Consider the following 27,920-nt stretch of genomic DNA (forward strand, 5'->3'; position numbering starts at 1 on the left):
TCAGAAAATAAAGTTTTTTATGGGCTTTTTTAGCCCTTTGGTGGGAGAATTTATGGGGCCTGTCCTGCCAATGCATTTTGTTTTTGAACATTAGTTTCTTTTTGCCAAATAACTTATGGCCTTACTTTTCAAACAGACCAAGGAAAATAACTTTGAAGGAAAGCATATATAAGCCTCTTAGGGAAGCCCTATCCTCTCCAATATTTTTTATGTCCAAAAATATATCTTATTTTTTATGTTTCTTTTATCTTTTCAAATTAATGATAATTAGCCCCAAGAGCAAATAACATACCTAAGAAGACCATTTGAACTACACTTTATTTACATAATACATTTATTTTTTCTTTGACTCTATTCTAAAATTAAAGTCACCTTGCCTCTCTCCCAAGACAGGGTAAAAACCTTCATTTTATTGATTCTTCTGTCCTTGTTTTCAACTATACTTTTAACTTTCAAATTATGCTCCAATGACCTTTAATTTTCAGATTTTTGCTGATAAATTCTTTACATTTTTTTTCTCTTTTGGCTCTATTTTTCAAATTAATGATATCTAGTCCCAAGAGCACATAAAACACTTAAAAAGACCATTTCCCACACACTTTATTCACTTAATAATTTTTTTCCTTTGACTCAAATCTAAAATTAATACACATCCCTTCCTAAAACTCATGGTACAAGTCTTTCTTTTATATATTTTTCTATCTTCATTTTCAACTCAAAATTATCTTTAAAATTTCACTCTTAAAACTTTCAATTTGCTGATTGGTGCTCCTAAATAATTTTCAATTTGTTTTTTTTCTTTCAAATTTCACTCTTAAAACTTTTTATTTTTAGAATTGTCCAACAATACTCTTCACATTTTTTTTACTCTTGTCTATAAATTAATGATAATTAGCCCCAAGAGCACATAAATCACCTAAGCAGACCATTTCCTTTGGTGCCTTATCAACTTTCTCTGACTCTGTTTTATAATTAATGCAACAACCCCCCCCCCCTTGCTAAGACTCATAGTACAAAGCCTTCCTTTTATAGATTTTATAATCCTCAGTTTCAACTCTATTTTTATTTTTCAAATTTCACTACTAAAAATTTTTATTTTCAGATTTGCACTGTATAACTCTTCACCTTTTTTTTAACTCTGTTTTAAAGATTATTGATAACTAGAAAGAGCACATGACACATCTAAGCAGACTATCTCTTTTACACTACACTTAATTAAATAATTTCTTAAACCACATTGGCCTGCCATTATATCAACGAAAAAAAAAAATCAAAAATGGAGTTTTTAAAAGACAAATGGGTTATTTTTGAAGAAGAAAGGCAGTTGTCCTCCTGAAATATTTGCTTTGTTTTTCAGTGTTTTTGTTTGGCCTTAAAAAACACTTTTATTGTTTTCTTTATATTCATTCAGTTAATATATTGTTTTTTCTTTGACTCTACTTTAAACTAATGATACCTTTCCACCCCCAAGACTCTGGATAAAAGTCTTATTTTTATTGGTTTTTCTATCTGTATTTTTCCAATTTTTTATCTTTCAAATTGTAATATGTGATAATAATACTAGCAAGAGTGAGCCAATAAATTATTATCCTACTGACAAGGCTTGCATATCAATGTATACTATCCCCTCCCCCCACAAAGGATTCCTCAAAATCCCAAAATATTTAGATTTGAGATACTCATGCATACTTATTCTCCCACATAATTTCATTCTTGTATCATACATTTTTTTAAACTTAAATATATATTCAAACATAAATACAGTTAAAACTAAAAGAAAGCAAAAAACTACCCTGAACAGGAAAGGGATTGTTGCCAAGATTGACTGGCAGGAAAATGAAACTTTCAGGGATGGGTCTACAGGCTAAAGTATATCCCGGGAAGGTATTTTAAAGTACCCATCTCCACTCCTTCTCCCTCTAGAGAGCCCTGAAATTTGCTTACATGACAGCTCTATACTTATTGAAATTTTGACAAAACAACATTTTACCTTAATTTTCAGTTACCAGTTGCTTTTTCTCTGCCTTTAGTTCTGAAAATGCAATTCCTGTTATTTGAGTAGAATTCTGAGCCATATTATTGTTTTTTTTCAAAATTTAGGAAATGTATTTGCATATCTTTAAAACCTCATAAATTGGGATTGAGCAGAGTTATGAAGCTGAAAACAATTTTGTTGTACTTTATTCAAGCAGAAGATCTATTTTGCAAGATTTCACTTTTATGACACACACATTTTTGAAGGTCATCAAAGGTCTGGGCCCTCTAGAGGGAGAAGGAGTGGAGGTAGGTACTTCAAAAGGTCATTGCTCCTATTACCTGAACAATTGTTTAGTGTCATGAAACTATTGTTAATAGATGCATTTTGACTTTTTGAACATCTTTTCTCTCTTGCAAAACTACCATAAACTCACCATTATTTAGTTATTCCAGCCCAAATATTCTTGTATTTGTACATGTACAATTGCAATCATTTCTGTTTTCATTGATCTGATATTTGAAATTGCAACTCTGTCCTAGTTTAGAAACAAATTTAGGCTATATATTTGCACATTAGGGGGTGGGGGTAAAGCATAGCATATATTAAATGCATAAACTAACCATTACTGTATTTAACATATGTTATGCTTTATCCCCCCCCCCCTAATGTGCAAGAGAGAGAAAAGATGTTCAAAAAGTCTATCTATTAATCTAATGATATTGAAAAAGATGTTCAAAAATATCTATTCTATCTATTAACAATAGTTTCATGAGCCTAAAAAATTGTTTGGGTAATAGGAACATTGACCCTTCAAAATACCTTCCTGGGACATAATTTAGCCTGTAGACCTATCCCTGAAAGTTTCATTTCCCTAACCTAACCCCTTTCTGAGATAGCAAGAATCAACTGGAGTTTTATCAATCAACTAGAATTTTACCTTATACTTTAACCATACCTATGGAAGAAGATGCCCCAGTAGAGATTTAGGTTAGCCTAGGCTATTTGTTTGCACCTTAAGAAGGTCTATGGAAAATATATAATTTGGGCTATATATTTGACCCTTAGGAGAAGCATTGGGGGTAAAACTAAAGTAAAGCCTTTTAAGAATGATATAAGTAATTATTTCAGAATGTTTTAAAGTAGCCTAAGCCTAGTTTTCAAAATTTTATAGCCTAGGCCTAGTGTTTCCTTGTAAGGGGCAAACTGCTAAACTTATGCCCCTGCTCTGCATCTAGAATTTCACCCTAAGCTTCTTGAAGCTCAATATTTACCCTTTCACCAGGATAACCTTCCGCCCCGTTTACTACACTATACAGTGCATTCCTGAATTTATTCAGCATTTTCCATCCACTTTGAATTTGATATCCAATGTTGCCAACTTCATCATGAAAAAAACGTATTTCACTTTGATGCCAGAATACTCTTTATTTAATTTTCTTTTTTCTCTCTATTAATTTCTACCAATATGATTGACGAACCTGGAGCTCGGTTCCAGTGCTAATTCTCACCAGTCAATTTTGTAAGTACAAAAATACATCACAACTCGCAAAAATTACATGCATTCGAGAATCATTTGAATAACGGATCCAAATGAGTGAGAACGGGAAATTCAATGGAACTCATTACTCTTTTTTTTACTATTTTGGCATTTGGCACATATCTTTTCAATGTAATATTAATGGCATTTGTTTTTAATGGTTGGAACATTGACTTAGGATATATGCGATTTTCATAAAAGCTGAAAATAATCACATTTACTAATTAAACATTGTTGGGCTAGAGTTTGACTGGTCCACATTTTAGGAATATTTAACCCTAGTTACCACAACTCTTTGCTTGCTACAACGATAATAAACCCAAAAGCTACTCCAGATTATTTAACGATATGCTCGATACGGTAGCAGGAATGTCTTTATTAAGCAATATCGTATAGGTGGCTTAGTACTATTGAAGGAATGTCAATGATAGTGTAAAATGGACGCTCATGTCCGGAGTACGGTTGTGTCCAAGTTGAAATTATTTATCCTGAATTTTCTCAGTCACTAAGCTCCCTGTGCCTTATAAAAATTCTAGATTGGCGAAACGACAGTCTTAGGCTCTTGAAAAATCAAAAAAATTTTACCTCCACATTAGCTTTTCAGCGTTTAAAGGCTGTAGCATTAAGAGGTATGACAATATTTCTCCTACAAGGGCGACGGCAGGGGGATCATCGGAAAGAGCAGAATAGGGAAAAAAAATGTGTGCCCTCCCATTGTTGACTGCCTGCCAATAAGTTTTGACCCTTAAGAAGGAAAATTTAAATTCTAATTTCTGACTGAGTGACCCCTTTCCAGTTTTCCACAAATTTTTTTTTTATATGATTTGGTTGGAGCAACAGAAAAAAAATCTTTTCATGTCATAGCAATGTATGTAAAAACGGTTCTTGTTTATAAAGAAAATATAAGAGCCTAAATGTCGATAAAATTCAATCAAAGAATCAACTTTGTATGGAAAAAATCAGCAGAAAAAAATATATCAAATTTTGCATAGTAATAAATGGTAAGTAGAAACTATCCTTGTCAATAAAGAAAATGTAAGAGCCTAACTATTAATAACATTCGATCGAAAAACCAGCTTTTTATGGTGATCCTAAATATCTATTTGTTTATTAGTAATTAGTGCAGTTATTAGTAAACAAGAAAGTTCGTATACTTATGGAAAACACAAGGAAATCAACTTAGTAAGGGGCAATTTCGGTAAAAAATTTGCCGTCAACTTTTGCTTGCACTGAAAGAGTACCCGTGAACTGATCTATGAAGTTACTATAATCAGAAATGTTTTGGCCTGAATGGAATGCTGAGAATTTTGCATTTTCCCTCTCAACAGATTCGTTTTTTATTTTCATTTATTTTTTTCCAGGAGTGATTGTATTTTTTCTAGATGTCACTTTGAAAAATATTTAATTTTTTATAGTTATGATGTATAAAGGCGTTGAATATATTGGTTTTTTGTATTCAGAATTAGATTAGAAATGTTAAATAAAATTTTTTTATTTGATTTTATTAATTTTAGTTTTAATGTTTTACTTTTAACAAAATGCTTTGATAATGCGTTACTTTTTAAAAACAATTGAGTCTAAAGGCATTAAATATTCTGGTGTTTGATAACCAAGTTCAAAACTGTCGATATTGTTAAAAAATATTCGTCCAACGCTTCGGCATTGCTCAACAGAACTGAAACCTGGGGATTTGTATCTTAGTTTTTGTAAGTAGGCTATTGTTTTGTGTGTTTTTTGCAATTAATTAATTTTTACATTTTAATACTCTTTTATTTTAATTGATATACTTTTTCCATTACCTTAAAAAAATGTTTGTCTCTAAGCTTCATTAAATAAAAAAAAAAGTTTTTTTTAGCTGAAAGTAAGGAGCAGCATTAAAACGCAAAACGAACAGAAGTTATTACGTATATGAAAAAGATTGCTCCCTCCTCAAAACCTTGCTCTTCAAGCTACGGCTTTTCGGCACTTTAAAAAAAGTTACTTATTGGACTAATTAAACGACTCTTGTGTTTCGGGAGTTTCTTTTTAAAGAATTGGGACAAGATTTAAATTTTTGCGCAAAGAGCGAGCAGTTGAGGAGGGGCAACTCCCATAATATACTTAATATTATCTGTTCTAAGATTTTGTTTCATTTTAAATGCAATTTAATTGCTCTTTTTATTTCAGCTTTTTCCTAAAACTACTTAAAATAAATTTATTCCTGCGACAAAAATTTCCTGAAATATATTCCCTGTCAACCAACCACCACCGATACTTTGGCATTTGCCCTCCCCCCATAAAATTTTCTGCCGACACCCTTATTCTCCTATCTCTTTTCTTTTGCTTGCTAAGTGAGTTTCTTGAAATTTCGTGTGCAAGTATCTACAAAACTATATATGTCAAGATTTGTACAAGTTATTCCTGCATTAAATGCAGTGATTTTTAACCTCCAAATTAACTTTTAAGCGTTTAAAGGCTGTAGCATTAAGGGGTATGACAATATCTTTCCTATTTGTTTCTTTTTGCTTGCTAAATAAGTTTTTTGAAATGTAAAGAGAGAATTATCTGAGAAGTAAGTATTTATCCAAGTAAGGATCTGGAAGGGGGAATCTTAGAACCCCATTTACGAATATCTCCTAGGAGCTGGTCGACAAATGAAAGAGAGGCCGTCTTTACAAAGCCATAGATGTCAAGAGTCCATAAAATATGTGTACAAGTTAATCCTGAAGTAAATGTACCAGATACATATAAGAATATGAGCATATGTCGATTTTTTTTTTTTTTAACAAATTGGGACAAATCAAAGATTAGTGACGCAGAGCAACATATTTTTATCAAAGGTAGACTTAATTGGGATGTTATTTCATTCACATATATTTCTCAAGTTATTTGTATAATTAACTTTGTTGTTTAATAATTTGATCTTGTGTCGTAATTCGAAAGTATAAACTGTGTTCTGGTCTTTAGAAGGAACAGGGGACGTTAATCCTACTCCTGTTTCCGGCAATTTCTGCTCCTTTTGAGTTTGACTTAGTTATTTATTGCAATTTATGCTCCTTTTGGATTTCATCAATTAAATTGATAGTGATTTATGGTTGCGGTATCATTCCAAGTGATTTGAATTTATTTCTACAGATCTTTGTTTTAATATTTCTCATTACTTTTCTTTGAAAAACCAGTTGTGAGATTTGTCATTATTTAAATCAAAGCGACGTAAATTATTCTGAGCTTGTAGCCAAAAGCACATTCAGGGATATATGAAATGTTGGTCAATCATGGATTTTTGAAAGGAAATCAAAATTTCCAAAAAAAAATCTTATGATCAAGAAAGAGTGATTCGAATTTTAAACAAGCAACATGTCGTATATTTAAGGAAATTGTCTCCAATTCAACTCCCTTTTCTTAACACTAATTTGCAACCGTCCTATATCGAAAGCTTAACAGAACACAAATAATACATATAACTCTTAATCCTAAAATAATTTTCCAGTAAAATACAGATTTTTGAATCTTCTTTACATATATGAAATTTTTTTAAACATATGTCGTTTCCTCTGGAGGGCAAGTGAAAACTAAGCTTTAAAAACCTAAGATACTACTACTACTGCTGCTAACATTTACTGCAACAACAAGCCACCCGGAGCCTCCTTACCCAAAACTATATTCAAACCTTAACTCTTCGCCTCCTTCCACAAAGTTCCAACATTCTTTAAATCCTTTTCTTACAACCTAATCCCGCCCCATTTAAGGGTGACCTTGTTTTTGCTTGGCCCCAGATGGATGGCCATAAGGTTTAATCTTTATAGTCGGTCGTTCTTCATCCGTAAAATGTGGCCTGGTCCTCTTAATCTTTCTTTTATTATATCCCTAGAAAGTAGAATGAAACCATTGTTTCGCATAACTTATTTTTGACATGTGGTCAGTCGAGTACCTAACATTATCATTAGGACATTTCCCTGAAAAAAAACAAGAGCTAAGAGCTCATACGGCACTTGTGACGAGGCAAGAAGAGCTAAGAGCCAAGAGCTCACAAGGTGTGAGCTCAAACAAAATTCTAAGAAGCAATAGATTAATTTAAAAGGGAAATCAGAGGCTTAATACCGAAAAGGATTTAAAATAAGAGCTCTGAGTCACGATGTCCTTCTAAATATCAAAATTCATTAAGATCCGATCACCCATTCGTAAGTTATAAATACCTCATTTTTTCTAATTTTTCCTCTCCCTTTAGCCTCCCAGATGGTCGAATCTAGGAAAACGACTTTATCAAGTCAATTTGTGCAGCTCCCTGACACACCTACCAAATTTCATCTTCCTATCACGTCCAGAAGCATCAAACTCGCCAAAGCACTGAACCCCTCCCCCCAACTCCCCCAAAGAGAGTGAATCCATACGGTTACGTCAATCACGTATCTACGACATTTACTTATTATATTCACCAAGCTTCATCCCGATTCCTCCACTCTAAGCGTTTTCCAAGATTCCCGACTTCTCCCTCCAACCTCCCCTAATGTCAACAGATCTGGTCGAGATTTCAAATAAGAGCTCTGAGACATGAATTCCTTCTAAACATCAAATTTCATTAAGATCCGGTCACCCGTTCTTAAGTTAACCAAATAAAAAAACAAGTTTTTTTAAATGAAAGTAAGGAACAACATTAAAACTTAAAACGAACAGAAATTGCTCCGTATATGAAAGGGGCTTTTCCTCCTCAACACCCCGCTCTTTACGCTAAAGTTTAACTCTTTCTCTTAACTCTATTTTTAAAACAGTAAGAAACTTTAGCGTAAAGAGCGGGGCGTTGAGGAGGAAAATTTGAAATAAAATAGCCAAAGAAGGGTCAGTAATATTTTATATGTATAAGTTAGTGCTACAAGTATAGTAGCTTCAACTCTGCAGCATCAACCCATTGCAGTGATAAGTCAACTGAGGCTGAGCCACTGGCGATAGCCCGACCATCATTTCCACTGATTAAATCTTCCATTTGGACCTCCATCCGAATAATTCCCGATATTTTATGCTATCATTTTTACGTTATTCTAGCCTTATTGTGGGTTCACCCTTTCCTCTCCTATTTATTACATATTACAACATTCTTATTTATTACTACATTCTTAGAAATAAAATTTGTGTTCATTCTCTTTCAGTTTCTCACTTTCAGGCCCCTCTTTCATAGTAGCCCCCTCTTTCCCGTGCGCCCAAGTCACTTTGTTCATGAAGAGTATTAACCCATCAATATACTTTGTGGCTTAAACTATTCCTGAATCTATTCTCGGAAAAATGTCTATCATATCTTCTACTTCCTTCCCTAGTGCGAAAATTCCAAATTCTGAATTATCAATCTTTAATACGATTAAATCTATACTGAATGTAAACGATACAGCTTGAATTCCACTTTACATCTTCATAACATAGTAGATAAGTCAAAACATGTATTGTATCCATATTTCCATGTACATTGCTATTTTCTGTTGCATTTAAAACCAATTTAGGTGGAAAATTAGTTTAATATTAAGACTCAGCAAACGAAAGAATAGAAAATTGTAGTAACACAGTCCAGGTGACACCCGTAAGACAAAACCAGAAGACCGATTATATTTTTTCCCAAACATAACAATTCAGGGAAATTGCGTAAGTTTAACCCATTAATTTATATAAATAGAAAGGCAGTGATCTTTCCCTAATCTAGATGGTTAAATTTCCAGTCCTCCAATTTCTCTCACAGTAATCAGAAATGTTCAATCAAGGGTAAGAAAATTTGTTGTTATAACACAAAATATTTTCAGTTCTTACTAGAGCATACTTAGTTTTGATTATAGCGTCATTAAAACTGATAATCGATGTGATCCCACTTTAGCTCGGACTATCTTTCGAAAGTACTGATCCAAGCATTGATAAATTGCTACTCTGTCACTTAAACATTTTAGATTTATTGAACTGGTGCTGACGAAGAATAATTCTTTTTTTTTGAAAACCAAATTTACTATAGGAAAATTTGTCTCTTATTTTACGCGGGCTGCTAAAATTTTTGTAGGCCAAAGAGCCACGAGTTGTAGCAATCTTGGATTACTCTCGGAAAATTGTACGCATCAAGCATCTCCACAGCATCATTTCTTAATATACATAAATTTTCTTTTCCATTTTTTATTCTTAGATCTAACACTTTCTTTTTTTCTGAGAATTAAAACTGACATTTAACTTTTAAAAGAAAAAACCTCCCCAGTCACAGGACAAATATTTTTACGAATCATACAACTAACATGACAAATAGTACCATTTGGAAATCTTGCAAAACCTGATGAAAAGATTTGTCTTTTACAAACTTTACAAAAGAGTCGATCAATATTAAATTGTTCACTTTGTAATTTGGCCAAATCGTCATTAATTCGTAATATTTGATATTCTAACAACATTCTTTCTACACTTCGTTTTTTAGAATCAGACAAAGCTGACCTCGCACCAGACACACATAAATTTTGGACATCCTTCAAGGTCCAATTACTGGGGAGAATCTCCAGCACTTTGAATACATCAAATTCATGCCCGTATTGACTAAGGAGATTTCTAGCATGCTTATCAAAAAGATCGGTAATAACATTATCTGCCTGAGTATATAGATAAGTGCGTAACAGTTCATACAATGCGTTTTCTCTAGATTTTTTATCATCAGTGGATATGCAAAGGCTAATTGCCAGATCATGTTGACTTAATTGTGTGACTAGTATTTTAAATGACTTTTCAAAGTCGTTTAGTCTACTATAAACTATTGCCTTTTCAATATTTAAAGTCGTGCATTCAATCCGACCAAGAATCACTTTATGTTTAATGACTTTCGAATTTTTCAACAAATTCAAAAACTTTTCCTTAACAATTCCATTATTTTCATCTTTTATTAAAGTATCAGCCAGCAAAAGCCCAAGCTGTGTATGAAATTTTTCTGTTTGGCTTTTTTTCTCGAAAACTACGTATTCTAAAAAATCTAGCAGTAAAGATGGATACTGCTGCAGAAAGTCAACAGCTGTTTCTAATGATAGTTTTGGAGCTTCAATGAGGTCAGAGATTTCACACCTACTTTTAAGAATACACAGCCCAGTTTCCGGCATATTTTTCAAGAAAGTGCCAATGTTCTTCCAAAATACAGACATATCATTGATATAACTTAATTTTTCAACTAAAAATTCAAATCCTGGCCATAACAGATCCGTATATTCATCCAAAATATTCTGCATCCAAATGTCAAAAGCTTCATTTTCATATCCAGCATTCCAGTATAGTAAACCAGAAACATATTTTGACTTTCTTTCAAGAAATGGGATACACTTGGAGGTATCAGCAACAAATTTTGAATTATTTAATAGTTTTACCAGGCTTGTTAAGTCATCGAGTTGGACGAAAACCAAGATCAAAGCCGTGTCTATTGATTGTTTGGCCCCTGAGTCTATGCAGTGTTGTTTCAAGTGTAGTAAATAATCTTTAAGAAAAACTAACGCTTGAGATAAAAAATCACAGCTGCCTAAGGCACGACGAGCGCTTCTTAGATCTTCAGTAGAAAATGAAGACTTATGTGCTATATCTAAATTCGGAAATATACTGATGACATCACGTGCATCAGCGGCCCCCTCTATGAATAGATCTTTAGCACGATCAAAATCGCTGTTGATGAAATGTTTAAACGCCACTTCAACTAATATTCTTCTCAGCTCAGAGTCAAACTGTTCTTTACTAAGTTTAGAATGGTAAGAATTTTTTGCAAAATCAATGGCTTCTTCAAACCGCTCATTATCTATTAAAGCCTTTACCTGCTTGTCCCAAGGAATGCTTGACAGCTGTAAAACTGCTCTTTTCGAAAATGCAAGAATTATACCATCAAAATTACCCACCCCTTTGCCATTAAAGATAGGTAATTTCTCTTTGAGCTGGTAGTCCGTAATGCTAAAAACTAAAACAGATTTAGGTGTTAAAGCTAAGACAAAAGGGTGAGAGTAACAAGTTGAGAGGACGTCGTCCTGCCAGGGTAGTGGGGGTCGCTCAGAGGCACCAGATGCCTGGACAAATACTCCCAGTCTCCCAGGACCCATCACAAGAAACTCTTCATTCCCCACACGTTTCACAATCGAATTTTCCTTCCCAGATTCTTTACCGAAGATAACTTGACTTCCACCCGTTTCAGTATTGTAGATGGCATAGTGAGTGGTCATTCCAGCACAGAGGAAATTACCATCCATGGCCACTGCGGTGGGAATAGAATTCGTCGGACTTAATTCTTTCTTCAAATTAAACTGGTCATTTTTAAATATATAAAGGGAAAACTTCTTTTTTCGCACAGCACAGACCTGAAAATAAAAACAGATATGCAGCTACTGAGAAGAGTATGTGCTTGGTTAAAAGAAAATAATTAGCAGCAATGGAGAAAAATAAAGCAAGAAATCAATCCTACTATGTAGGAAATAGCGATGATTAGACCAAAAAAACAACAGGATCATTTTTACTCCCAACGCTAATCTACAAAAGACTATTTTTATCCGTTTTGGACGGAAAAATTTGACGGTAAAGTGTGAAAAATGAACCATTTTTGCGGTTAAAATAGACAACTATTTTTAACTGTTTTTGTAACTGACCCGGAGCCTCAACAGCAGATCACATAGCAGCTTTCGCATTTTCAAATCTGTTAGCAAGAGGTAAGAAGCAAATTCTTCTTACTGTCTTCTTTGCATGACGTCAGCTTATCATTATAAACAATAGACCCAACAGCCTTGCGAGGCATAAGAAAAAAAGACATATAAAACGTGTCCAGTTTCAAATTCTCCGTTTCCGGTAACAGGTAAATGAAAGCCTTACAAATATAGTAGGAGAATGCTACAAAAGAGGTATACTAATGGCTGACCTCAAGGGTAGTAATGCCATACAGAGCTGGATCTAGGAAGGAGCAAATGCACCCGGAGAGGGGGGGGAAGAAGATAAAAAGCAAAATTATAAAAAAAACGAAAAAAGAACTAATTAAATGTTAGAAATTAGTTAAATTTTAATACCCCAGTGTTTCGTTAAGCATAACTTAACGTTTTTAGTAGCCTCTCATCTTTCCTTCCTGGTTTGCTTTAAGTGCTTATTTGTGCATTAGGATGATGGAGTAATGTTACGGGCGAGGCTTCAACGGTTGTCTGGTGCCCAGCGAAGTAGGCAACCTAGGTAGATCCCCCTTTAAATAATTTTTAGAGTTTCCAGGGGGGCAGGAATCCCTGAAAATGTTGGGAGGTAAACGTCGTTCGGTCTTTTTCTTTTCAATAAAGACACGATAAATGTATTTATAAAAATCTATGGGCGGGGCTGTTTTTTTTCCTAATGGCAATAACGGTAAAATGGCATTTTTAATAATCTACCCCACAGTTGGTACCACTGCGAGTTTACCCATGTCTCCTACAATTCGTCTGATTTAGAGGTTTCGACGTGCTGCCCCTCCATGGAATAGATTCCAGCATACGAACCTAATGACACAAAATCACTTTTGTTTTATTTAATGTTTCACCAGTTGCAATAAAAGTGGCAAACTTAAAGCAACCGAAATTAATGTTAAATGTTCCAAGGCAACGTTAGCATAATTATAGCTTTACCTATATTTTTGTTTAGTATGTATTTAACGCTTGAAATATTCAATGTCAGAGAAAGAGGCGAATGGAAGTGTTTTCTTTTTTTCTTTTTTACAGTTGAAACTGCGTCTTAATATATATAGTAGCTTATCTTAATTGATGGATAACAACAATAAGGATCCTTCTTGCTTAGGCCTTAAAGCGAACAAGGCGAACATAACGAATAATGGTTAAAGAGAACACCGCTGTATTTTCCGCATTTACCTTAGATTTGAAGCGATTCATGTTTACTATTCGATCTTTTCTAATTGTCTTATAAGGAAAGGAGAGACAATAACAAGGGAAATAATAAAGAAAAGAATAATAAGGATAAGAGAGGTAATAAGAATGCTAAGAAGAGGTAGGTATGACTTTGAACTCTTCTGGTCATCTTATACATGAACTAAGACAAGGGGGGATCTGTTCTCCGTAATTTGTGTATAAGTTTCCATAGGTTCTCTCTAAGCTTCGATATATACCTTTCATGACTCTTGTAACATTGTTTATGGCGAAGCTAAATCCGACTTTTTAATTTGTGCATTGAAATTAAAATGCAAAGTTTGAGGCGAATTTGTAAGCTAGTACCTGTTTTGATAACCGCTGGGAATTAACTTGCGAAGTAAATTTTTTCTTGCGCATTTGAGATATGAAAAAAAGGATCAGATTTGTAACTACAAAGCAAAAAAGACAAAAAAAAATTCCTAAAGTCTTTGTATGCTTACTTATTCACAAAAAAAGCACTGAATAAAAAAAAATGCATATTCGATTTGGGCATTTCTAATTATATATTATTTTTGTGTTTTGAATTAAAATCTTATGTATTATAATTGCGCTATGCAATATACATTTCATAAATGTTACACTTCTTTTTCTATTAACCTGACCCACTATCATTTAGCTAGGCTAAGGCCTTAAGCTATATTTGAGAGAGTATGAGAGAGTAAAGTTATCTTTAATAAATAATATTATGCATCTTTCGAAAGCTGTGTAAATAAACAGTGAGTTGAAAGAAACAGCTATTTAATAAATAAAACATTTATAAATAGATATCATTATTTTCCCGAGAAAATACTATCAACTTTCACTCTAAACAAAAATTGTAATATTTACAGTATTGATGGTGCAAGAAAAGAATTATATCCGGCACTGATACCCTATCAGTAGCTTTTAAGGTTCGCAAAACAGGTGAAAAGAACATGTCTTCTGTGTTAACGCTAAAGTCTTCTTTACGTTAAAGTTTGACTCTTTCTCTCAACTCTACTTTTTAAAACAGTAAAAAAAAACTTTAGCGTGAAGAGCGGGGCGTTGAGGAGGGAACAGCCTCTTTCATACACGGATAAATTTCTGTTCGTTTTAAGTTTTAATTTCGCTCCTTACTTTCAGTTAAAAAAAGCTTATTTTTTTGTTTAATTTCTGAACGTTTTTGAATTAATGCATGTTTTTATTTTGGCTCTCCGAACATAAATGATTAAAACGAAATTTGCATATTAATTTATTTTTATGGCTAAATGGCTTTTTCATAGTTTTGATCGGACAACTTTGAGAAAAAGGGAGCAGGGGAGTAGGCCTAGTTACCCTCCAATTTTTTGGTTAAATAAAAAGGTAACTAGAACTTTAATTTTTTACTAACACTTTTAACAGTAAAAATATACGTAGCTTACGTAACGAGCTTCTATATTCGTATGTTTTTATTACATAAATGAGGGGGTTCACCCCTTCGTCAATACCTCGCTCTTTACACTGAAGCTTAAATTTTTTCCCAATTCCTTAAGAATGACCCCTGAATCACAAAGGCCGTAGAATAAATAGTTGAAATTAATAAGATTATTTTAACGTAAAGAGCGAGGTATTAAGAGGAAGTGAACAACTCATATGCGTAATAAATTCTGTTCGTTTTAAGTTTTAATGCTGCTTTTTAATTTCAGTTGAAAAAACTTTTTCATACTTATATTTCTATTGTTCTTTATAAAAATGTTAAAAAATTCTGCACCCCCTTCACGGAATTTTTTTCCCTACGACAAATTCCTATATGGAAAGTTTTCCCTGCATAGCCCTTCCTCCCAACTAAAAACTCCCCCTAAAAGCGTCTGTACACTTCCCAATAACCATTACTATGTGTAGACACTGGTCAAAGTTTGTAGCTTGCAGTCCCTCTCATGGGGACAGTGGGGGAGTAAGTCGTCCCCAAAGACATAGTTATTAAGTTTTTCGACTATGCTGAATAAAATGGCTATCTCAGAATTTTGATCCGGTGACTTCGGGAAAAAATTGAGCGTGAAAGGGGGCCTAGGTGCCCTCCAGTTTTTTTGGTCACTTAAAAGGGGCACTAGACCTATTCATTTCCGTTAGAATGAGCCCTCAAACGGCGTTCTGAGACCACTGGGTCGATACAATAATCCCTGGGAATAAAAACAACAAAAAAAACAGACACATAAACACGCATCAGTGATCCGTTATGTGGCAAAAAATGTAAAATTCCACATTTTTGTAGATAGGAGCTTAAATGCAATTCTTTTACTATTGAGCCGGATCGCTCCTTACTACAGTTCGTTACCACGAACTGTTTGAAAGTCCATTTAGTTTGGCTACATTAACTATGCTTTTTTTTTCAAGTATAGTAGCCTTTTGGATATTCCAGTTGAGCTCCAAACCTCCTATGAGCTCTAGGTTCAGTTTAATTTTTTTTTTAAGTTTAGCTTGAACTTGTTTTTTATTTTCTCCATTTATGAAGACCGTTTTGGAGCATGCAAGGAACAACAATAAAAGAAGAAGGATAAAAAAGACTTTCCTGGTCTACAGCCGTGTATTATTTCTCTTTGTTTTTAAGTTTGTTTAACTCCCTGAAATATAAGCTCTTCTAAAAACCTTATGAGGGCACACACGCACATTTTAAACTATTATATGGGGCTCATAGCTCTAAGAAATCAATCAGCCAATATTTAGACACTGAATACAATATTAGAGCAGCTAATATTTTAAACTTCATTTATGCAACAGGGCTCTGTTTAAAGTTTCATATTTTATTATATAACTTATCTTCATTTATTTTTCTCAAGCATAAAGATTGCGACGGAAATGTTTTAAATTGGTTCTGCTTATTGCTTTCTGAAACACTTTTTTTTAAAAGAATAACAATTCAAATAGCTAGACTTTAATGTGGAGACTGTAGTTCTAAGATATCAGCCAATCCCCACAGATGATTGAAAAGATGGGCTCTCGGAAATAGCAATAAAAAGTTATCAAGATATTTGTTACAGCGCCTAAAACCTACATTTACTCCCAGAAGATATTTTCAATGACTAAGTTGATTAGTGAAAGACAGTGAAAGACAAAAATCACTTCCCAGCAAAGATATTGATCAACTGCTCTAATGGAATAACAAAATGACAAGCAGTTGTTTTTATTATTTTCCACTGTATCTTATATTTAAATTAATTAAAAAAAAATAATTAAAAAAGTCTTTCAAAGAAAGGTAAAGAACTCAATTAAACCAAAAATGAGCAAAAATAAAATAAAATAATCTACCAAGCGTAAAACTACCATAAATCAGCATCAATAATTAAGTAAAACCCAAAACGAACATAACTTACAATAAATAACAGATTCAAACTCAAAATGAGCAGAACATGAGTAGAGCTCAAAACCCCTAAGCCTTCCTAAGGCCAGAACATAATTTGCACTTTACTGAAAAAAATACTAATGAATATGCATTGTAAGCTTAATGTACATATGCTGATATCTGTTCCTTAAAATGTTAATAATATTTGATTTCTTAAAGTTATAGTAGTGAAAATATTAAAAACAATTTTTTTCAATAAAGTGCAAATTATGTTCTGGCCCTGAAAGTTTAAAGATAATACTCTCAGTCGTTCCAAAGATACTGCTGAGATGTCTTATTGGCAATCAGCATACACACGGTGCTTTTGATTTAATCTTAAGGCAATATTTAGTTTTTAAACATAATGGGCAAATTACATAACTGTTTGGGGTTGACCTACGTAATAGCCCTAGAGACGAAGTTACAAGGTCGTTCAGCTATGCAGAACAATATAGCTATCTTAAATTTTGATTGGAGGTTTTTGGAAAATTATGAGCTAGAGAGGAGGACTGATTCCCTCCAATCGCTTTTGACTCTTGAAAGGGTACTAGAACTTTTAATTTCCAATAACATTAGCTCCTTTAAAATGTCAGTGACAATACTAGCTATGATAGAGCAGCGCTGCGATGATATTGCTGATATGCCCTTTTAATACTTGCATGCGTATAGTTCTTTAATTTAATTGAAACTCTTCCTAAACGGTTCAACTTAATGCCCTTAGCGTCATTGCTTACAGAAACCGTAGAAGTAGTATCAAAAGCATACACATAGTGTCTTCTGGCTAGTTCAAAATCTGTCAAAACTTACCCTGAAAGGTCTAACTTAAAAATCTAAGCCGTTATTGTGATATTGCTTTGTCACCCATATTGACGATCTAGAATTCTAGATGATTATGCTTGGTTTTGATTTAGTTTAGCATTCATCTAAATATTCCTTGAAGACTTCACCTTAATACCCTTAGCTTGTGCAGTAGCAATGGTTGTATTAGTAGTAGTAGCAGCATGGACACAGCACCTTTTTTTCGACATCCTTTTTTTAATTTTAATACCACTTTTTAATAAGTTTGTACCACTTTTAACTTAATACCATCAATTGGTCCTGAAGCATTGCTGATACCTCCTCTTGACAACCTATGTGGAAATAGTGTGTTTCGATTTATTGCAATACAGTTACAACATTGCCCAAAATTCTCGTCATAGTACCCTGATGCTTATTATTAGTAGTAGTAGCACCAGTAGTCATAGTAGTAGCAGTAGAAGTGGAGTTAATAGTAGTAGTCTTAGCTTTAGTAGCCGTTGTAATAATAGCAGAAAAATAATAATAGTCATAGTAGTAGTTGTAGGAGTAGTAGCAGTAGTATTATGATGCAAATATAGTCTTTTCGTTTGTTCAACAAATCCCACAAAAAGAGTTGTTTAATTTCACACACAAAACTGTTCCTAAGATATTGCTGATGTACCCTTTTGACAACCTGCATATACATGGCAGGTTTAGCCATTGCTTATTGTTATCATAATTAGCCATTGCTATGATATTGTCGATTTGTTGTTTTGATAACCTGTGCATTTCATACACTTCTTGAAATTTTCATCTTATTGCTCTTAACTTTACAAATAGTAGTTGGGGCAATAGTAATAGTAGTAATGGAACCAGTAGTTTTGCGGTCAACTGATCTTCTCTGTTAAGTATTCTCTGAGAGTTGCAAACTTAATACACAAATAAATTCTTAAGATACACTATTTTGACAATCTACATGCACAAGGTGTCTTTTGTTAGTTCGAATTTATCGTCAATATTCTCTGAAATTTTACCTTCATAGACTTAACCTTACTAGTACTATTATCACAGTAGTTTCGGTGGTAGTAAAAGTAGTTGCAATGTTAGCCTTTTGGTCAGTTGAACATCTCTTTTATGATACCCTGGAAGTTACATCTTGACAAGTTAAGCCACTCCAAAAATATTGTTGATGTTCGCTTTTGACACCCCTTTGACGCCCTTTTCACTTAATACTTTAATCCTTACAAGTTTTTGCAATTGAAGTGGTAGTTGGAGTAGTTTAGTAGCAGTAGTAGCATAAGAAAAAGTAGCAATGGCATTAGTGCTAGTAATGACAAGCATATATTACCTTTCTGTCAATTGTTCTTCCCCTTTAAGCATTCTCCAAAAATTTTTACTTAATTCCAAAATCAATTCTTGAGATAGACCATTTTGACAATCTGCATGCACGTGGTGTGTTCTGATTTAATTAAAATTACCCCTCAATATTCTGTCAAATTTTTAAATAGCAGTAATAACAGCAACATTTTGCCTTTTGGTTAAATGAACATACCACTCATGATGTCCCTGAAGTTTTCTCTTGATATGATAGGCCGTCTCAAAAATATTGCTGATATCCCCGTAGCAGCAATATTTTTTTTTTCACTGTTTTCTCAATTTTTTTTTCAATATCCTTAGCCTTAATAGAATTCACTACAGAAATGGTAATTTTAATGGTAGTAGTGGTAACAGTAATAGTACTTGTGGTAGCAGTAAAAGCAGCAGTCGTTGTAGTAGCCAGGTGGTAGTAGCCAGCAAATATTGCCTTTTTGGTCAATTGATCATCTCCCTTATCATTTCCTAAAAATTCCAAATTAGTATACTCAGTCATTCCTGAGTTGCGCCCTTTTGACAACGCATATACACATAACATGCTATGATTTAGTTCAACACTCCCCTCAAGAGAGAATTTGTCACTTTTGCCAATTTTTTGAATGAAAATGCAAAAAAGGCTTTTTCCAATGAACATGTCATAAAAAGGTATTTTCATAGTCTAGGAGGGAAGCACAGCCCCACTTCCCTTCCATCCCACCCTTCAATCGGCACCTAGGAGTAGGCAGCACTGCTCAGGTTTTTATAACACAGAACATGCTATATGACATGCTCAGTAATTATAGTTTTGCTTATAAGCTTTATGAAAAAAATTATATCAGAGAAAAAAAATAGTTGCGTAGGCTAATATACAAAATTGAAAGTGTGAATATCGATCCATCAATTGATCCAGATGTCACCCTGAACTACTACAACGAAAATCCACAATACTCACCTCCAACTCAAATGGATCATTGCTTTTAGGATTTTCATTCAAACAGAACAAGCTAACACCTTTGAGTCTTGATTGATTCGACGAGACAGTCTGCAAAGTATTTGAATTGAGAACTAACAAAGTTTGATCACATAGCACCAAACACCTTTCTAACGCTGATGAAACGATTAGGTTCTCAATTGGCTTTTTCTGCAAAAAGAAGAAGAAATTAATCACTCCTAGGAGTTCATCTTGGGCTGAATTTATTTAGACAGAGTAAAAAGTCAAAGGATAAATAGGATTCAAGTCACTCAAACCGAGTAACTTAAAATTCAGTAAAATGAACTTTATTACCCGTAAAAGTATGAGAAAAAACAGAGTACGGAATATTATAAATAAACAAAAAAGAAAACGATAAACAGCGAAAAAAAATGAAACTAACAAAGACAACATGAGCTAATTAACCAGTATCAATATGGAAAAAAGGCTACAGAGGGTCATAAACATGAATAAAGTTGACAAAGTTGTCTTTTTACATAAATCATCACTGGAAGACCGAATCCGAGAAGACACTTCTATTAAACCAAATCGAGCAATGACTTCTGTTTCAGTGCCATCTAGGAAGCCGGAGGAGGAATTTGCAATATCTGAAATAAGCCGCACGTGGAGTCTGGCGATCTTTCTTACGAAACAGATGAGCCAGGCCTGATAAAAACAAAAGCATAGGGGGCGCAATAAGCATTATAAGTCATGTACAAACCGTTGCAGTTGTAACGGCTTTTGTTTGGGGATATTTTCCCGTAAGCGACGCGTAGATTTTTCACGGCTTGATTCACTAGGGATGGACAGGTAGTGGAAAGTGTTGGACCGAAACACAGACCAAGTGAACTAACTAAAGAAGAACATGGTAGAACTGCAGTCCCAGCAACGAGTGGAGCGACCGCATAAAGGCTATTAAAACAAACAAACTCGCATTTAGACGTATTAACTGACAGTCCAATCTTAGATAGTTCATTGGTTAATATAGTAAAATTGGAAAGCAATCCACGGCGACTCTGGGCAACAAGTAGAAAGTCATTTACATGTGCAACATAATTCAAACCAATATTACCGTAAAAAACAGAACTTTTAAGGGGACGCCGGCACGATGCAAGCACATATTTAAATATACTAGGAGACAATACGGCACCTCGCCAAACTCCCTTATTATTTTTACTAATAGACTAACTAAATAGACTTTGAATACCAAGAAGACAATAAACATAGTACAGAAGGCTTAACACCTGAAGACGCAAGGGACCATAGAGCCTGAGAGTGCACAATATTGTCGAAAGCCCCAGAAATGTCAACGGTAAGACAGTATAAAGACATTTTCATTTTTACGACATCTTTCATGAGCTGGCTTAAAACATGATGTGCATGGGAGCAACCGAAACTTTTCCGAAAACCAAACTGATAATGAAAAGGCGTAAAATCACATCTCGACTCAATTTCTGGTAGTAATAAATGTTCAAGCAACTTACTTAAAGAACAAGATTAAATGGAACGATAATTTGCACATGGCGTGGGGTCCTTGCCTCGCAACTCAGCAACAGAGAATAGATAGCTATTGTTAAATATAACATACAAATCACTAGGTAGAAAGAAATATCCAGGAATTTTTCAAAGACTCGTGTTTAGAAATAAGAAAAAAGTTTTTTCAACTGAAAGTAAGAAGTAATATTAAAAACTTAAAAAAACAGAAATAATTTATTATATGAAGAGGGCTGCCCCTTCCTAACCCCTTGCTCTTTATGGTAAAGCCTTAGAGTTCCTCAAAATACCTATCATTCAAATTTATCTACCCTTGTATTTCGGGAGTTGTTCTTAAGGAATTGACACAAAAATATAACTTCCGCGTAAAGAACAAGGAGTGAAGAAGAGGCAGCCCTCTCATATACGGAACCATTTCTATTTCATTTTAAGTTTTAATTTTGCTCCTTACTTTCAGCTGAAAAAAACATTTTTTAAATTTTATTTCTGATTTTTGTTTAAATAATGCCAGGAAATACCTTCCCTCCTGTGTAAAAGTTTTCTCTGGAAAATTCCCCAAAAAAACTTTTTTCCCGTGAAAAAAATTCCCTTAGAAAATTTTCTCCATGGAAAATCTCCCCCTCCCTCCAATGAAAATTCCACACCGAAAAAATTACGTAAATTTCACAATAATAAATACTATCTTAGACAATCCTCTAGCTTTGTCTATTGGAAAGAGCAATGAAATTAAACAAAAATTTTGAAGTAGCCAGTTTATTCAAAATAACCCAAAGGCAAATAACTACACCTAGGCGATTGAAACACCCCCCCCCCACCCACAGGCCCAAGACAAGGCCTCCAAGCTATATAAGTTGCCCGTTGATAATATACGGCATAAAGTTTGTATTGGGAAAAGAAGGCACGTTTGACCATGGGTCTCCAAAAAGGACCAGGGCATAAAGGTAAAATTTTGAGGAAATGTTGAGAGGGAATGTCGAAACAATCAAAACACACTAGGTGCATGCTGGCTGTCACAAGGGAGCATCAGCAATATCTATGGAACGGCTGAGGGTGTTAAGTTGAAACTTTCAGGGCGTGTTGAGGGGGATGTTGGAGGATGAGTGGAGGGCAACAAGACCCCCTCTGCCCTCTTTAAATGTTCCTCTCCCTCAACACTGATGAGATTACCGAAAAAAAATCATTTTGTTCAAAATAGTAAAAAGGTCTAATATCAATGTCTCCGGGAATGCCATGCCTCCCCCCCCCCCTCACAGCCCGGTGTAAGGACTGTAAATCATGCAATTGACCCATTGTTACATGAAGGATTTATCACTATTAAAATGGGGAATGTTTCATTCTGTATCTGTCCATAAAGGCTAAGGATATTAGCGTGAAATTTCGGGAAAAGTCTCGGGTTCAGAGGCCGTTCTTCCATGCCCTTTTAGCTACCTTCCCCCGATTGACATTCGACCAAAATTTTTAAATAGCCATCTTGTTGACTATAGTCTAAAGGTCAAGTAGACTTTGCCCACTGTCAAAATATAAGGTTTTTTAATGGGGAAAGGGAGTACTTTTGATTCTTGATCTCCAAAAAAGGGTTAGTGGATTAAGGTAAATCTTTAAGGAAATTCTGAGAGGGATGTCGAATAAAACCAAAACACACTCTGCGCATGCTGGTTGTCAAATGAGCGTGTCAGCAATAACTTGGAAGGAATGAGGGCAATAAGTTAGAACTTTCAGGGTGCATTGGGAGGGACGTCGAAGACTGATTTATCATACGGATTTATCAAAGGCAGCGTAATAGTTCTGCCAAGGTAAAGAGCGAAGTGGGCACCAAGTAAGAGCAATGAGTTATTTTTTTCTGACCAAGGCTATTCGTATTGAAGTAGTGGTCACAAAAAATTCAAGAGGAGCTCATTCGATTCGGAACTGAAAGTTCTAGTGCCCTTTTTGAGAGTCAAAAGTGATTGGAGGGCAACCAGCCTCCAAACTCCTAAGCTCTTCATTCCCCAGAAAAACATACTATCCAAATTTTAAGATAGTCACTGTGTTTAGCATACTTGAAAGGTAAAGTAATTATGTCTCTGGGGATGGCCCCACAGCCCTTAGGGCAAGGGTGACAAGTTATGCTAGTTGCCCATTATAAACATTAAAGGTGTTTATGGAAGAGGTGGTCGTATAAACTTCGAAGGGAGCTGATTCGTTTGGAAATAAGAAGTTCTAGTGTCCTTTTTAAGAGACAAAAGTGACCATAGGGAAAATAGCCCCTTTCCGTGCTCTTTTCCCCAAAAGCATCCGATGAAAGTCTTGAGATGGCCATTTTGTTCAAAATAGTCCAAAGATTATACAACTAGCCTTCGAGTTTGACAACACCCCCATGGCCTGGGGACAGAGGTTGTAAGTTATACCCCAAGGCATATAAGGTTTTTATGGAAGGGGTACTCGTACAAACTTTGGAAGAGGCTCAGTTGGTTGGAGATTGGATGTTCTACTTCCTATTTAAGCGTAAAAAGTGATCAAAAGGCTGCTTGCACCTCCCTCACGCCCTCTTTTCCCCAAATGCATCCAATCGAAATTTTGATATAGCTATTTTGTTCAAAATACTCCAAAGATCATATAACGATACCTCCAGGGTTGACACTACCCCCAGAGTTGGAGGGAAGGGTTCTAACTTATGCCCAAGAGGCATATGATGCTTTTATTGAAATTGAGATTTGTATCTAGAGCCTCTTTTAAGGATTTGATTGGAGAACCAGCCCCTCTCCCTACGCCCATCATTTCCCAAAACACACCCAATCAAAATTTTGAGACAGCTATTTTATTCAGCATAGTTAAAAGACCTAGTAATTATGTCTTTGGGTATGTCATCCCCCTCCACAGCCCTTAGGAAAAAGGCTGTAAGCTAGGCAACTCGTCCATTGTATACGTAGAGCAGTGGTTCTCAACCTTTCTTTACCCATGGACCCCTTTTCCCTTCTTTTTATCTTGGTGGACCCCTCCATAGCTATTGGACATAAGAACAATTTTCTATTCTTCACTAATATAAATTTTAAGGTTTTAATTATCAAAGAAATAGTATACGATTAAGCTTTACTTTTAAATGAAAACTAATTTAATACAAATAAAATATTCTACTATAATAATAATGATTATTATTATTATTATTACTATTATTGTGATAATAACTACAATATTATAATGTTTCTTCCATGGGCAAGTAACACAAGCTCATGGAGAATAGAGCTCCTCAGGCAGTTTAATTTACCTCAACATTATGTAAACTGGATAAAAAAGGAGTTGAAATTAAGTGTGTGATTAAAAAAAAGGAAAAGGCATGTTTATTCAATGAGATCCCTGTGGTTGATTCTTCTCGGCGATTTTATTTATATTCGGTTCTATTGATGTTAATGATAGTAGAAGATCACCCCTTTTCACAATGTCAAGTCTATTGCGATCTTTTGATTACATTTGAGAAACACGACTAGATCCCGCTTCAACAAGATAAGATGTAGGAAAAGCAATAACGTAGAACTGCGCTTTATCCCAGAGCAAAGGGTACTTTGTAGCAATATCATTTGTTTTCCATATATTGTACTTGGCGATCTTTGAATTTTGCATGCATTATTTCATCACTTTGTATTTCGTTGAGGAGCTCTTGCAAATCCGAGACAATATAGAAGGGAAATTTGAACTAAATTAAAAGACACTATGCAAGCACATTGTCAAAAGAGTGTATCTCGCGAATAGATTTGGGTATTAAGTTGGTACTTTCAGATACTGCTTAAAGGGGAAGATAAATTGACCAAATCCAATATGTGCACAGTCCTACTAATACTACTACCACTGCTACATTTACTACTACTACTAGTACTTCAACTACTGCTTCTAGTGCAACTAAATGTAAGGCTAAGACAATTAAGATGAAAATTTCAGGTAATTTCAGGTTCGAGTATATGAATATACAGGTTATCAAAAGGGCATATCGGCAATGTCATAGCACCGGCTAATTGTATTAAGTTGAAACTTTCAGGATTTGATGAGGGCGTTGTTCAAATGACCAAAAGACAATATGTTAATACTACTGCTGCTGTTACTACTAGTGCTAATACTGTTATTGCTACTACTAGTATTTCTAATGCTAATACTATCACTGTAACTACTATCACAACTATGCCTAAGGGTATCTATGTGAAATTTTCAGTGAATATTGAGGAGACAAGGTGAACTGAATGCCAACAAGCCGTCTGTATGCATGTTGTCAAAAGGGCGTATCTGCAATATCTAAGGAACAATTTGGGGTGTGAAGTTGAAACTTACAGGGATTGTTGGGGGTGGGGGTGGGGATGTTCATTAAACAAAACGAACATTTACATCCTAATGTTACTCTTCTACTCATACTACTACTATCAACACCGTTACTACTACTACTACTACTATAATTGCTACTACTACTGCTGCTACTAAAGCTAAGGTTACGCATATTAATTCTACTGCTACTACTGCTACTACTACTACCATTGGTACTAAAGCTAAGAGTATTAGGGCGAAAATTTTGGGGAACTGAACTAAATTGAAACCCACTATGCGTTTACAGGTTGTCCAAATGACGTATCAGCGATGCTTCAGGAACGGTGTATGGTATTGAGTTAGAATTTCAGAGTGTGTGCAGGGGATGTTGAAGAGAACCAAAGGGGCTACATTCATGCTGCTACTACAGCTATTGCTACTACACAAGCTAAAGGTATGAAGATGAATATTTAGGCGGATCTTGAACTAATTTAAAATGAACTATGAGCATGTAGATTGTCAAAACGATAACACAGGAATATCTTAAGAACAGCTTACATTATTATGTTAGACCTTTCAGGGTAAGTTTTGGCAGATTTTGAACTAGCCAGAAAGAACTAGGTAAATACTATTAATACTACTACTACGATCGCTCTAATGGCGCTAAGAGTTTTAAGATGAAACTTTCAGGGAACGTTTAGGGAGATTTTCGATTAAACAAAAAAAAAACTTTGCGCATGCAGGTTTTCAAAAAGGCCTCATAAGGAATCCAGCGCTATCAAAAATAGAAATATTATTGAAACTTTTAAAGGAGTTAATTCGATAAGAAATTTAAACTAATGTACTGTTTAACAGCCGAAGGTGATTGGAGGACAAGCAGCTCTCCTCCCAAGCCCATTAATTTCCCAAACACATCTGATTAAAATTTTTGGATAACCATTTTGTTCAGCATAGTTGAAATGGATCCAAAGAGCATAAGTGTATTCAAGTTGTCAAAAAGCATAGATACAATTTTTTAGGAATAGTATTAAGTATTATTTTTTCAGGTCAACTTGAGGCGGTATAAAACTAAATTAAACAATACTATTTGTGGCCAGATTTTAAAAAAGGGTGTATGTGGCTAAAAATTTATGAAAAATTTTCTCTAGCATTAAAATAGCGAACCAAATTATGGATTCTTATAGGAAAAAAAAAGATTTAAATATTCTTTTCTATTTCCACGAACAAAACTATGTCAATAAAAAACGGATATAAATTAAATAAAAAACTTTTTTCATAATATGTGCTTTTCAAAGACAAGGAAAGAGCTTCATTCAACCAAGAATGATCAGAATAAGGTCAAACATTCCTCCAAGCGTACAACTACGACGAATCTCCATCAATAAATAAACGAAACCGAAAACAAACAGAATTTACAATAAATAACCGAGTCAAACTCAAAACGAGCAGAAATTAATATGATTAGGGATGAACACCCCCATAGCTTCTGAATACCAGAACATAATTTACACTTCACTTAAATAAAAACAAATGGATGTGGATTGACGGATTAATATACATATATTGATATTTATTCCTTCAAGCCTTAATGATTCTTGATTTATTAAAGTTAAAAAGTGAACACATTTAAAATGTATTTGTTTTCAGTAAAGTGTAAATTATGTTCTGGTCTTAAGGAGGCATGGAGGATTGTCCACCATACTAATGTTCATTCCGGCTCATTTTAATTTTGGCTCGGTTATTTATAGTAATTTTTGTTCATTTTGGGTTTCATTTATTTGTTGATGGTGACTTGTCATAGTTTTACGCTTGGAAGATTTGTTTTCTGATCCCTTTTGGTTTAATTGAGCTCTTAACTTTTCTTTGAAAAACTTATTTTGTTGAAATTTTTTTTTAAATTAATCCCTAAGGAAAGAGGGAAGTAATGGTTGCCCTCTGAATACTTTTCAACATCCATTCAACAACCCCTGCAAGTTTAAACATAATACCTTCAGCCGTTGTCGAGATATTGGAGATACACCTTTTCGACAAGTTTTATGCACATAGTATCTTTTGATTTACTTCAAAATACCTTTAAGCATTCCCCGAAGATTTCTTTTAATAACCTTAGCTTTTTCGAACACATCTAGAATCAGACATTGCCCTTTTTATCAGCGATAAATCCTGCATTTAAAAGAGCGTAAGTTGCAATTTAATACTCTTATCCTGGGGGCTGCGGGAGGCATTTCGTCACCGGAGGCATAGTGACTAAACCTTTTGGCTTTTTTGAGCAAAACCACCTTTTTAAAATTTTGATCAGTGTTGAGGAAAATGGGAATCTAAAGAGCGAGGGGGCTTGTAGCCCTCCA

General features: G+C 34.4%; 2 protein-coding genes across 3 annotated transcripts in view; both read right to left on the reverse strand.

The window, feature by feature from the left end:
- Positions 1-3,408, reverse strand: part of LOC136035376 (protein phosphatase 1H-like) — a 76,929-nt gene extending 73,521 nt beyond the window's left edge. The window contains exon 1 of one of the 2 annotated variants that reach the window (XM_065717141.1): positions 3,250-3,408. In XM_065717141.1, coding sequence (XP_065573213.1) covers positions 3,250-3,318 — 69 coding nt within the window. In that variant the 5' untranslated portion in view covers positions 3,319-3,408. The remainder of the gene's footprint in view (positions 1-3,249) is intronic. The other variant, XM_065717140.1, reaches the window with a different exon arrangement.
- A 5,410-nt stretch (positions 3,409-8,818) lies between these two features.
- LOC136035377 (transforming growth factor-beta receptor-associated protein 1-like) overlaps positions 8,819-27,920 on the reverse strand; it is a 52,950-nt gene continuing 33,848 nt past the window's right edge. The window contains exons 4-5 of the mRNA XM_065717142.1: positions 19,795-19,983; positions 8,819-11,824 (exon numbers count right to left, since the gene is read on the reverse strand). Of these exons, the coding sequence (XP_065573214.1) occupies positions 9,686-11,824; positions 19,795-19,983 (2,328 nt within the window). The 3' untranslated portion in view covers positions 8,819-9,685. The remainder of the gene's footprint in view (positions 11,825-19,794; positions 19,984-27,920) is intronic.

The sequence above is a fragment of the Artemia franciscana genome, chromosome 14 (assembly GCF_032884065.1).
Source record: "Artemia franciscana chromosome 14, ASM3288406v1, whole genome shotgun sequence".
Classification (NCBI taxonomy): Eukaryota; Metazoa; Arthropoda; class Branchiopoda; order Anostraca; family Artemiidae; genus Artemia; species Artemia franciscana.